The sequence below is a fragment of the Procambarus clarkii genome, chromosome 64, assembly GCF_040958095.1.
Source record: "Procambarus clarkii isolate CNS0578487 chromosome 64, FALCON_Pclarkii_2.0, whole genome shotgun sequence".
Classification (NCBI taxonomy): Eukaryota; Metazoa; Arthropoda; class Malacostraca; order Decapoda; family Cambaridae; genus Procambarus; species Procambarus clarkii.
Genome location: NC_091213.1, coordinates 10746453 through 10760969, shown reverse-complemented (window position 1 = coordinate 10760969; position 14517 = coordinate 10746453). Strand labels below are relative to the sequence as shown.

General features: G+C 39.6%; 1 protein-coding gene across 1 annotated transcript in view; it reads right to left on the bottom strand.

Moving 5' to 3' along the window:
* The window catches only part of LOC123769066 (protein turtle), a 153686-nt gene that overhangs the window by 3172 nt on the left and 135997 nt on the right, over positions 1-14517 (bottom strand). The window contains exons 6-11 of the mRNA XM_069309182.1: positions 14354-14505; positions 14020-14164; positions 9657-9787; positions 9245-9404; positions 3149-3442; positions 1374-1958 (exon numbers count right to left, since the gene is read on the bottom strand). Coding sequence (XP_069165283.1) covers positions 1374-1958; positions 3149-3442; positions 9245-9404; positions 9657-9787; positions 14020-14164; positions 14354-14505 — 1467 coding nt within the window. The remainder of the gene's footprint in view (positions 1-1373; positions 1959-3148; positions 3443-9244; positions 9405-9656; positions 9788-14019; positions 14165-14353; positions 14506-14517) is intronic.

Genomic DNA, 14517 nt, shown 5'->3' with positions numbered 1-14517 from the left:
TTTGAAGGGAGCATTGGTGGAAGACCTCCAATACCACACCAGAGGTTCCCGGGCAATGTGTGAAGATTTAATATAGTATCGGTTTGATGCCTGAGGACTCCTGTGTGGATTCAGCTGATTCCCAGGTTACATTACATATATAAGCGTATCGTGGTATAATGTTTTAAGGTGTGTTCATGGGAGTACTCTAGTTACTGGTTCGAATCCTACTCATTGGCTCCAAATGATTTTCTCAATAATATTATTAATATTAACAATAGCAGTATAAAATCAATATTAAGTTCAACACAACTCAAAATAACCATAAATATAGAGGAAATCTTCTGGAATCTTAATCATATATACATATATAAATATAGCCAATAATTTTGGAATATATGAGAATTTTATCTCCCAAATAGCTGAGAAATTCCAGAAAAACATACCTATTATACTTACAGCAGTCGCTATGATAACAAATAGGCAAAATTAGGTATAATAACGAGATTATAACTTTGAAGAAAACTCTGGAAAGGATTCCAAGAAGCCAGAAAAGATAAGCTATATCGACCGAGGAATAATTACCCGGAGATGCAGTGGTTTGCAAAACTCCTTGCGAACTTCTGGCCAATATTTATTTTGTTCCCTAGTTTTATTTGATCTGTTAATACGATGGAGGAGGAGGAAGGGGTGCATTTTGTAATGGTTGCAAATTATATGCTATGGATGTGTGCGTGTGATGGTGTGCATGTGTGTGTGTGTGTGTGTGTGTGTGTGTGTGTGTGTGTGTGTGTGTGTGTGTGTGTGTGTGTGTGTGTGTGTGTGTGTGTGTGTGTGTGTGTGTGAGAGTGTAAGTGTTTGTGTGTTTCAAAGGATTACACATACAAAAAAAATTGTTATCGTTGGATGTCCGGCTGTGTCCGCATCTTGTTCATCCACCTGTTTGGGAAGTATTTTTGTAACGATGCGGACTATCATACATGACGTTAAAGACAATTAGAAAGTAGAAATCGATACTATTGATTTTGGACAAACAGGAAAAGTCTTTGTATTGATGTTGCAATGGAAACTTAACCTAACCTAACCTTCGTAGTTCTAATACATCCTATCTGAGGCCTAAAATAGTACATATATGAAAATAGCTAGAAATATTTTGGTTTGGGTTTACCTTTTTTCAGTCTCTATAAAGTGAATAGTACGAAACTATACTATCTAACTGTCCATTATGTCTATTTCTGTATGATGGTTCACATAGCTACTAAAAGTATTATTTAAAGAGGAGGATAGGTTTCAGCATAACATTTCTGTGTTTAAAAAACTAAACAAAAATCTTATAATCTAGCCGGAATATAATAGTAATGATAGCAAGTAACGTCTATTAGACACACTCTCACCAGTCTTGACGAGGATGAGGTCTGGCCCTCGGTGGAGGTGCTCGAAGCTTCCTCCATGGTCGCAAGTCTTGCCCGCAGTCACGGCCGCCTTATCATACATGGCCCCGGGCTGGCCACGTACGTGTCTGTGGCGACCACGCACCACGAGCACCAGCACCATCGAGCAGATCACCAGCGAGCCCACGGAACCCACCACCACCGCCAGGATCCCCGCAATCATCATCCGATTGAGACCCATTCCGAAGGACTCCGCGGCAGCTGCACTCATTCTCTTTTCTGCTACGTCTATGGGCGTGTGGTGTAACAGGAGGGTAGCCGGGGCGGCGCCCTGGGTATTGGATGCCCCCACCGCAAGCTGGTATTCCGTACCCGGGGCAAGACCTGTCACGGTGAAGTGAGGCTGTGTCTGCTGGACGAACGAGGCCACGATCTCTCCTAACTTCCCCGACGCCGAAATCTGTCGTACCTCTAAGGTGAAGGTCTGGGTCAGGCCACCACTCCAGCCAGCTTCGCAGGACACCACCACCTCTCCCGCGGCGCTTGCGTTGTGCCACACGCTACAGTTGTTAACGGGATCCGGCACCGCTGAGGGAAACTTAGGATCAGTGCCAGTAATTGGGAGACATGGAATCAACGACGCTAAAAGGGATAATAGGGTCGGTGCAATAATTGGGAAAACTTAGTGAGTCAGACACGCTAACGGTAATTCTTGGTGTTAATATCACTAACAGGAAAAATTGGGTTCAAGGCTATATTTACCAGAAGTGGAGTTAACTCCGCTTTATTACAGATAATTAAAACCTCATTACTATCACGGTACACGTTTAAGACTAGATATGGCATCAGCTTTATGTACAGCAATAATCTATTACTTATTAGATAATCAAAACCTTACTAAGTTTCATCGACAGGCTGCTATAAATGCTTAAATGTTTGTCTCTAAAGTTAAACATTTTTTTCTATATTTAAAAATAGTAGGCTAAATTTAATTATGCTCAAGTACTGATGTATGCAATTTTTATAAACTCAAATGTGAGAGCATATTGAAAGCCGCTCACCAATTTAGGTTTTAAATTTTATTTTGCTTTTGCTTTTTAAGGAATTAATTTACAGAAATAAAGCGATTTATTAACTATATAGAAGTTAAATCAATTAACGCTAATCAAATGACCAAGCTGTACAATAATAAAATAATCGATTCCAGTTGTTTCGAACATATATTTTTCAGTATAGATTTGATTTATTTATCTTGAAATTTAAGTCTATTGTTTTGGAAGTGCATTCAGGAAACTATTGCATAGTCATCAAGGACTTTGAATTTGGTTCACTAATTATGATAATTTGACGATAATAACAGAGCCTTAATTATGGCTATTGAATTGCCATTACAGAAATTGCTGCAAGATTATACCGTGCTCGTGAACTTTTAATGACTGACTTGGAACAATTGTTACCTTTTTATTACTTCGAAAAATACTATAGACTGACAATTAATAGTAATCTAGGATTAAAACATGGTAGCTAAAGAAACAGCTATTAACTGACAGTGTTACATATGGCCTATAGATTATCAAAGAGACAATAATGAAGGAGTATTGCAATTCGATAAGTTTATAGATTAACCACTAAATTAAATACGGTAGTCTGGGAATGCAGTTTGTGTGGATCAGAGAATTTTTAAGGGATTATCTATATACCTGTGAGTGAATAGTTGACCAAAATTCAAGAACAAACTACGATAACATAGGCAGAATTATCAGTTAAGTCACCATTACCGGCAGGTACAACGAGGTAGACGCAAGGCTGCGACTGCGACCCGACTTCGTTAACAGCCCAACAGAGGAGAGTGCCGAAGTCCTGGTGGGTGATGGGGGTGTAGGCCACGACGCTTCGACCTCTGGCGAAGTGGATACGGTTTTTAGAGATGTACTGCATCTCAGAGGAGGTGTTGAAGGCCCAGCGGAAGGTGTGGGGTTCTGGCTGCGACTCAACATCACACGTGATATTCACCTGGTCTCCGCGGCCTCCTCCGTACGTCCAGCGCTGGTCCTCTGCGCATACTGGAGGGTCTGGTGGCGACGTAGAGTGAAGATTGTGTGGGTTTGTTTTGTATTCATCGGATACATGTGTTTACAATCACGAGTAAACAAACACACATGCTCATCAAAATATTTTTGACGGAAAGGTACCTTGCGGGAGGTTCTCATGGTAGTGGGGAGGAAAGAAAGGGTGGCTTTCTTCAAGAGAGGAACTAGATTTATTCCTCCAAGGAGTGCCGGACCAACCGGGCTGTGGTGGGTATGTGGGCCTGCGGGCCGCTCCAAGCAAGAGCCTAGTGGACCAAACTCTCACAAGTCAAGCCTGGCCTTGGGCCGGGCTTGGGGAGTAGAAGAACTCCCAGAACCCCATCAACCAGGTATCAACCAGGTAACCAGGCACACAAGGACCTGCAGGCGGGGAGGTGTGTGTGTGTGTGTTATCTTCCCCTTGTCAGGAGTGCCACTTGGCCCTCAGCAGTATACTCGCCCACCTTATAAGCCTCTCCTCAGTTACAATCTTGCTTTCCCTCCCACCTACTCTCCCCACCATTTTTTTTCCTTTCCTTCACTCTCCATCCTCTCCCATCTCTCTCTCCTTCACCCTCCCGCCCTCTCCATTTATCTCTACATTTTCTCTACGTATAAAAGAAAATGTAAGTCTTAACTCTGGAAACCTTTCCAGTTTCTAAAATTAAGTGTTTAAATATGAATCTGAAATTCCAATTTTACCTTCTGACTCCTCTTTCCCGCCTCCAACAACCCCACCAACCACTCCCAACGCTACGAGGGTTCCTTATAATCGAAAAGCGGAAGGGAATAGAGGTGGGGAAGTGGAACGGGAGGTACTAGGGAAGACGATGGTAGAACGGGGGAAATATTTTGAATGTTTGGAAGTGAGTGTGCGAGGTAGGCTGAGGAAATGAGTGTGGAGGTTCAGAGAGGCTGTAGGACGCGGGGGAAAGTGAGTGTGGAGGTTGAGGGGGAGTAGGAAAGGCAGGTGGAGCAAGAGAGGAGGTCGAGGAAGGCTGGGTAAGTGAGTGCGAAAGATTAGTGAGAAGTTGGGAATGTTAGGTTGTGAATGAAGCTGCCTCAGGGTCCTCAATATCTATTCAGTCTGGTGAGAAAGTCGTTCAGCTTCACAAAGACGCGAATACCGACGTGAACTCACAGTGCAAAACCCAGGAAGAAATGTATATATATATATATATATATATATATATATATATATATATATATATATATATATATATATATATATATATATATATATATATATATATATATATAAATATATATATATATATATATATATATATATATATATATATATATATATATATATATATATATATATATATATATATATATATATATATATATACTGGACCGTGTCCCTGGAATACATTTTTGCTACCATTTCGTGTAAATAACCGCTTATAAGTACCAACATCATTATAAACCATCATCATATTCATTATCTTAGCCATAACGACCCCCCAAACACAGCAAACGTATCACAAACTATCATCACTTATCATAAATAAATCATCAATCGTCATCATCATCTTCATAAATAAAAATATTTGAGTTATTCTCTGTATAAACAGAATTACCATAATTTTCATCGCCTCTTTATCAGTACTTTTCTGAATGAGGGATTTACACAGGGATAAAGGAACATAAACGATCCCTACAGAAACACACAGGATTCTCACACAAGGATAAAGGATTCCCAATCATGGATAAGAGATCCTAACCCAGAGGACTAAGGATCCCCAGCCAAGGATAAAATATCTCTACACAAGGATAATGGATCCACATTCAAGAATATGGAATCCACACACAAGAATAAAGGATCCCTCACACAAGGATAAGGGATTCTATCATTTGGATAATGGTTCCTCATACTTGGTTCCTGTAACGACCGAGCGCTTCCAAGGTAAGGTAATTATTTCGTGAAAGCACTAAGCTATTACCTTCTACAGAGGCCTTTGAAGGGCTGAGGATAAGGATTTAGGATAGGAAGGAAGGAATAGTGCCTAACCATTTGGATGGTCGAGATTGACCACCAACCTGCATAAAGCGAGACCATCCAGCCTCGTGACTGATGCTGTTAGTTTGTTTTTGAATGCAATATAACTGCTCGTTAATGTTTTTCCTCTCCGGCTTGTAGTTAGGTGATACTTAATGATCTTACACCAGTTGTGATGATTTATCTGTTTCAGGGAGCTGTGTGATATATATATATATATATATATATATATATATATATATATATATATATATATATATATATATATATATATGTATATATATATATATATATATATATATATATATATATATATATATATATATATATATATATATTTATATATATATATATATATATATATGTATATATATATATATATATATATATATATATATATATATATATATATATATACATATATATATATATATATATATATATATATATATATATATATATATATATATATATATATATATATATAAAGACAGAAAAAATATATATTTAAAGACAGAAAAAGAGAAATAGGAAGAGAGAGAGAGAGAGAGAGAGAGAGAGAGAGAGAGAGAGAGAGAGAGAGAGAGAGAGAGAGAGAGAGAGAGAGAGAGAGAGAGAGAGAGAGAGAGAGAGAGAGAGAGAGAGAGAACTAATACAGATTCCTTGTGCCATTCATTCGTAAAGGCAATTCGTAGAAATAGTGCAATGAAATTCAGAACAATTTCCATTTCCGTTTGAGTTCATGGCTCTGTTGATTAGTTTAACAGGTCCTTCTCTAAAGCGATACACGATGTATCACTGAAGAGCAAAAGTGCCGTGGGCGTCTGTGTTCCACTCTGGCGCATGAAAGGGACTAGCGTCCGTACCATAAAAAAATGATAGTTGTGGGAAATGGAGTATAACGAGACCGCGTTCGAGGGATGTGTTCCCCGGATCCCATGTGGACGAATATAGTCGTTGTTGTGGGAGGTGGGGGAAGAGAGGAAGAGGAAGAGGGATAAGGTCGCGAATGACATCGTTGTTTGCTAGAGGGAACGTACTACACGAAGTTCAAATAAAAGTAGTATTGAGGCAGTGTTGCGGAAGCGCGTCCGGCTTTGGGAATTGATCTTTGTATAGTCACCCGGTAGAGTGTGTATGGTCAGCTGAATGCTCGTGCTGGAACTGTGTTTATGGTTCAAGGGACACCTGTTCGCTTGGCTTTGCAATTCTCACGAGGAAATGGGAAACCAAAAACATAAAGAGAAACAGACAAAAAATAAGCAATTTAAATTACAGGAAAAAGAGGAAAAGAAGGTGAAATTAGAGAGAGTAGGACAAATCTATAAAAGAAAATAAATAAAGAAGCAGATAAATGTCAGGAAAGCTCTCAATAATAATTGCTATCACATTTTTGTTTCAATGCAATGCTTTAGCGAACAATCGCGAAAAAGTTCGCAAAAAATAAATCTAAAAAATCTAATATACCTGTAAAAATTCATTCATAACACGACAATATATCTACGTAGAACAATTCCATCCTTATTTCAAAACGGGAGAAAACTGAGGATATAAATTTGCCTTAAAAACACCCACATACACACAAACATATATAAATAAATATATATATATATATATATATATATATATATATATATATATATATATATATATATATATATATATATATATATATATATAACCTATAAAGAACCTAACCTATAAAGATAGGTTAGGTTAGGTTAGGTTAGGTAGGGTTGGTTAGGTTCGGTCATATATCTACGTTAATTTTAACTCCAATAAAAAAATTGACCTCATATATAATGAAATGGGTAGCTTTATCATTTCATAAGAAAAAAATTAGAGAAAATATATTATTTCAGGAAAACTTGGCTTATTAGGCAAATCGGGCCTTGCATAGTAGGCTGAGAAGTGCGTTCTGGCTACTAGGTACGACATATATATATATATATGTCGTACCTAGTAGCCAGAATGCACTTCTACGCCTACTATTCAAGGCCCGATTTGCCTAATAAGCCAAGTTTTCCTGAATTAATATATTTTCTCTAATTTTTTTCTTATGAAATGATAAAGCTACCCATTTCATTATGTATGAGGTCAATTTTTTTTTATTGGAGTTAAAGTTAACGTAGATATATGACCGAACCTAACCAACCCTACCTAACCTAACCTAACCTATCTTTATAGGTTAGGTTAGGTTAGGTAGCCGAAAACGTTAGGTTAGGTTAGGTTAGGTAGGTTAGGTAGTCGAAAAAACATTAATTCATGAAAACTAGGCTTATTAGGCAAATCGGGCCTTGCATAGTAGGCTGAGAAGTGAGTTCTGGCTACTAGGTACGACATATATATATATATATATATATATATATATATATATATATATATATATATATATATATATATATGTATATATATGTATATATATATATATATATATATATATATATATATATATATATATATATATATATATATATATATATTTATATACGTCTCACTTTTTATGCCTGTGTCTCTGTTTCAGAAAACAGTATCCCTCAACGAGTTCCATAGTGCCCGTTTATGCCAATACATCTCCGGCAGGGATAACGCATTGATCCTTTCAATTCTTCCCCCCATGGTACTCTGTTTTACCAGGACGTTTTAATCCAACGAGGTTCGTAGAGACGAGGGGTCAGCCAGGGCGATGCTTCTCTCCTATCCTACCTGGAATATTGCGAGGGATTCCAGCCACAGTCTTTCCGCTTAACGGATTACGGATCGGGGGATGGTCTATCTTTCTCTGGGGTTTGAGAAATAGGGGTACCTTTGTCTTGCTTTGGTTTGAGGAATGGGAGTGTTTTTGTCTCATTGGGGCTGGAAGAACGAAGGAGGGTCTATTATTCACTTAGTAGTGAGGAAAGGGAGATGGAATATTTTTTTCTGAGGTCTGAGGAACGGGGATGGTATATATATGGGACTTGTGGATCTTGAGTCGGGTCTTTGTCTCTCTGGGGCTTGTTTAATGAAGATGATGTCTCTGTCTCTCTCTGGAGCGTGAGTCCTGGGCGATTTTTGACACGATTGAAAAAGTTTTGGGAAGGTAGGTATTGCAAATATAAAAAATTCTTTCAATATTATCAATAATGTGTTATTATTATTAATCGTTATCTATCAAAAAAAGTACGATTTATTACAAACAAACACAGGTTTCCTTTGTATATACAGAACAATTTCGACGCTCTTTTCACTTGAGATACGCAAAATTGTTGAAAACATTTTGGCAAAATATGGATGACTTAAACATACTGCCAATTCAACAATTAAAAAGCTATTTTAATATATGGCTAATAAAAACAATAGTATTTATTACAAAAATATGGTTCTCTCATGATATATATATCAGTGATACAATTTATAATCCTACTGAGTTGTACTGAATCGAATATCTTCATTTATAAATGTACAAATGTTTACAGTCATATATATTCAAGAACTTTAATTAAAATATAGTGAAGCGTTTATAACTGACTGATCTTATAATATTCAAGTTTATTGTTAATTTATAAAGAAACTGTTACTATAATTATCATTAATATAATGGACATAAGGCGAAGGATAGAAGGAAGTATAGAGAGAAAACGGGAGGTCACGAGGAGAGAGACGTATGGAAAATGCCTCACGGATGTAATTTAGAAGACGGAAAAAAGTCAGGAGGCGAACGGAAGAACTAAAGTAGGACAGAAAAACGTAAGAAGTTGGGTGGAAGGTCGTAAGAAGGACAGAGAAAAAATCCAAAGCGCCGCTGAGATTCTACTCACACTTAACGTTGAGATTGAGGGGCTGGGAGGAGGCTGAACCACGGGTGTTGAAAGCGCTGCAGGTGTATCTACCGGTGAAGTTACGGCCGACGTTCTGAAGGACCAGGCTCTGATTGGTGATGACAATTCCCGCACTGACGTTCTGGTGCAGCTCCTCGCCCTGAGCGGTGAGACAGACAGAGAAAGATAAGATACCCTCCTGTAAATTTTGAGTTAAAGCTGTATTGATTCCTTGTGCTTGCTTGAGCAGTTACCTTATTTCTATCTACTGTTACAAGTCATTTAACTACACTCACATATACTCAAGTATCATATTTTCTCCCACCTGTCATTTAATCCACCGACGAATCTTTATCCCTCCCACCCATCGCTACACCCACCCATCCTTATTCCTATCTTCTCAGCGACGTACCTGGAAGAACCAAGTGAGAGTGTGTGGAGGGGGGTTGGCCTGAACGATACACTCGAGATGAGCGTCATCTCCCTCCTTGATGCTGGCGAGAGAGAGTTTGTGTCCTGTCCTGAGTTCCACCTGAGGCTCATCTGTTGTCATCCAGGCCAGGAAGCAAGCGGAAAGAAATGTTTTATTTAGTAATGCAATAAATACAGTGATTCGTGCTGCATTCGACTGATGAATTGGATTAAACTCTTACATTGACGCAGCTACACACACTCTCATACATTAGAGACATATTTGAATTGAACAAAAATTTACAAAGTGAGCAAAAAACATTGTTCAAAGCGAGAAATTGCAGGATGTTGAGGCATAGATGAAAACAAGAAACACAAATTAGTCACAGAGATGTCTGGAAGTACTTCTTCAGTGTTAGAGCCGCCATTTAATGGAATGGTTTAGACGTAGAAGACGTTGAATATGGCTCAATACACAGCTTTAAATAAACTATAAGAATATCGTAGGAATTAGGCCATTTCATGGCTAAGAACGTTCGAAAGGCGGGCCTTGGGACTGAGGGCTATTCTGGCCATACATCTAGCTTAGGACACGGACACACACATACACACACACACACACACACACACACACACACACACACACACACACACACACACACACACACACACACACACAGCGCCGGTGGCTGTATGGACAGCACGCAGGACACGTAATCTTGTGGCCCGGGTTCGATTCCCGGCGCCGGCTAGGAACAATGGGCAGAGTTTCTTTCACCCCAATGCTCCTGTTACCTAGGAGGAAATAGGTACCTAGGAGTTAGACAGCTGTTACGGGCTGCTTCCTGGGGATGTGTGTGAAAAAATAGATAGTAGTTTGTAACAATTGATTGATTGACAGTTGAGAGGCGGGCCGAAAGAGCCGAGCTTAACACCTGCAAGCACAACTAGGTGAATACACATACTCACAAACAAACACACATACACATCCTCACGTGGGAAGATATATAGGTGCAAAATAATGTTGTTTATTATTTGTCAGGGATGAATGACAGGCTAATCAAGCCTTCCGCGAGCACATAATATAGCAAAGAACCTTGTCTTCGGCCTCGTTGCCAGGCAGACCGTTGTCAGGCAAACATTGCCAGTCAGACTGTTGCCAGTCAGACTGTTGTCAGACAGACTATTGTCAGGCAGACTGTTGTTAGGTAAACTTGCTACACAGACTGTTATCATGCAGATCGAAAAACATTGCTGGGCAGAGAAACATTGCTAGGCTATGCATGCATTGTTAGGGAGACTGTTGTCATACAGACTGGGTTCACCAACAAATAACCAATCAGAAAATAGTAACAACAAATAAGCCATATTTTATGCTTAATTTTTGTTGGATAATAACAAACACCAAACTACTACCTTCCCTTGCTCAATCTCATCCCTTCTATCCCCTTCTCTCTACTTTCTCCATCATTTTCTCCCCTCATCTTTCCATTTCTCCCGTCTCTCTTCCATCCATCCCTGAATAATTCAGATGCAAAGGAGCATATGTATATGTAGGTGCCTATCCTTGCAACTACGGCCCAGAGATGGATGCCGTCTATCCTTGCACCTACGGCCTACAGATGGTTCAAGAGAGAGAGAGAGAGAGAGAGAGAGAGAGAGAGAGAGAGAGAGAGAGATTCAGACAGATAGACTACAGGAGAAAAAAAAGTAAAATCTAGTAATGAAATCTGTTGAGAGTGTCCCGTAGACTTTCACAGCTCTGACAGTAGCCCTAAAAAAGAGAGAGAAAGAGAGAGAGAGAGAGAGAGAGAGAGAGAGAGAGAGAGAGAGAGAGAGAGAGAGAGAGAGAGAGAGAGAGAGAGAGAGAGAGAGAGAGAGAGACAGAGAGAGAGACAGAGAGAGAGAGAGAGAGAGAGAGAGAGAGAGAGAGAGAGAGAGAGAGAGAGAGAGAGAGAGAGAGAGAGAGAGAGAGAGAGAGAGAGAGAGAGAGAGAGAGAGACAGAGAGAGAGACACACAGAAAGTACTATTTACGCAGTCAAAGTATACGCAAACAGTAGAATGCAACAGTGCTGGACATCGACAACAGGTCTCCAATAAAGACGGAGTAAAACCGAATTGAAGGAAAAAACTGTTACGATCTCCCCTGACCAAATGGAAAAACGAGAAGGACACGCATAACTGGCAGAAACAAAGGGTGAATGGGGAGAATAGCATGAGGGGGGAGAGAGAGGGAGAGGGAGGGAGAGGGAAATCGAAGAAGAGAGAGAAAGAGAGAGAGAGAGAGAGATAGTGGATGTGAAAGTGGGTAGGGAGGAAAATAAAATGCATGGGAATTCATAGGAAAATTTTTATTTAGAGCACTAACCTACTGGCAGGAGATAGAAACAAATTGAAAAAAAAATTGTAGAAAAACAAAAGGATTTCTCCCTACTTTCCTCTACTTTCGAATTCCACAGTTAGCTGAAGTAGAGACAGTTAAATCTCTATCTTACTGATTTTCTAGCCAACTGCAACTACTAAATCAGTTCTAATATTACCATTAGTGCCGCTCGTACTACCACAATTGGCTTGGTAACCAACTGACAGATAATCCATTTTCATATGTTCTATTATGCTACACACAAGAAACCTGTCCTCACACTTAATGCTCCCTATTTGGACACAATCAACCAACACCGCCAAGAACTCCAGTGCTTTTGTAAAATTAATAACATTGGAGTGCTGACGTTCCTCGGACGAATGAGCATCGGGCGCAGGAGGTCATGTAGGTCGTGCTTTCGTTCATACTCTGATAGTCAGGTAAAAAACACTTCGGATTTAACGCTTGTTGGGCTGACACAGGAGAGGACATAATTGACATAATGAGGTCTCTAATGATCTCCTGTGCTGCTAATGGGTAAGGAAAAACAACAACAATGGTTATAATTTGGAATTTATTTTTCCAATTGTTTGGAGAGCATATACACACAGTCTATGAAGACAGAATCAAGACTTTTTATGATATTTGGGGAATAATTCATGATTTTTCTTTTTTAGATAATTCCCTAGGTGGGTGGGTGGGGTTGAGATTTGGACTCTAAAGATATGGATGTTCCCATAATTAGAATACTGAGCGATGGTAAACAATCATTATTTTCAAAATTGCCTCTTAAATCTTTATTCACTCAGTCGGGTACAAGATGTTTATGTCACATACATGCTTATTAGTGGGCAATTTAGCTTTTATTCTTATGTCATAGTGGGTGGAGGATAGCATGAATATTTCGAATTAACTGTATTGAACTAAATAAAATATTATAGGGGATTTAAAATGGTTATTTGATGACATGCAATATAATGGCACATTAAAAAAATAATCTTTAACACAAAAAATAAAATGCAATAAAACTTCCTTTGCATCAAAGTCACAAATTGAAAAGTTTTATTGTTAGCTATTCCAACAGTAAGAAAAATAAAAAGTCTCTGAGAAAGGAGAATCATTTCCTGGTCCAAAGTGAATAAGGAAGGTGGACAAACACATGAAAAAGATGCAGAGAGTAAACACGGGAAGCAATAGGCAAACACATTTACATGCTCAAGTACGCACGCTCACTACCATACAAACAAATACACATATATACGCCAACGCACACACACACACACACACACACACACACATTAGGGGACAAAGGTGGAAGCTGAGTGCCCAAATGAGCCACAGAGATATTAGAAAGAACTTTTTACCAATCCAATTACCAATCATTCAGAACTTTGTATACCACATATGTCAGGCCAATCCTGGAGTATGCAGCACCAGCATGGAGTCCATATCTAGTCAAGGATAAGAACAAACTGAAAAAGATTCAATTGTTTGCCACCAAACTAGTACCCGAGCTGAGAGGTATGAGCTACGAGGAGACTCTACGGGAATTAAACCTCACTTCGCTTGAAGACTGAAGAGCTAGACATGATCACCACATTCAAGATTCTCAAGGGAATTGATAGGGTAGATAAAGACAGGTTATTTAACACAAGGGGCACACGCACTAGGGGAAACAGGTGGAAACTGAGTGCCCAAATGAGCCTCAGAGATATTAGAAAGAACTTTTTTAGTGTCCGAGTGTTTAACAAATGGAATGCATTTGAAAGTGATGTGGTGGAGGCTGACTCCAAACACAGTTTCAAGTGTAGATATGATAGAGCCCGATAGGCTTCGGAACCTGTACGCCTGTTGATTGACGGTTGAGAGGCGGGACCAAAGTGCCAGAGCTCAACCCCCGCAAGCACAATTAGGTGAGTACAATTAGATGAGTACACACACACACTCACACACTACAAGACAAGTTCCACACACAATAATACCAAGAACCGGTAAACTCACAGAACACGGTGAGTTTGATAAAGTCCTCCATGGCAGCTCCAGGGAGAGCAGAGTTCTCAGCCCTGCAGGAGACGATGGCACCGTCGTTGTTCCTGGTGGGGGTCAGGTGGAGGGTTGTCCTGCTCACATTGGCTTCGACTGACACCTGAGGACGAGTAGAACGAGTGTGTGAGAGAGAGAGAGATAGCGCGAGAGAGAGAGAGAGAGAGAGAGAGAGAGAGAGAGAGAGAGAGAGAGAGAGAGAGAGAGAGAGAGAGAGAGAGAGAGAGAGAGAGAGAGAGAGAGAGAGAGAGAGAGAGAGAGAAAGAGAGAGAGAGAATATTACAGAACTCACCTGATCGCGTGCAGCGCTCATCATAACACCGTCCATCCACCACGAAAGTGTAGCAGGAGGCCTTGAGCCGTTCGACTCACACTTGAATGAGTAGTGTTGACCCTCTTGCAGAGCCGTGTTCGTTCCTAGGATCCTCACGTCCAGGGGAGGGACTGTAAGCAGAG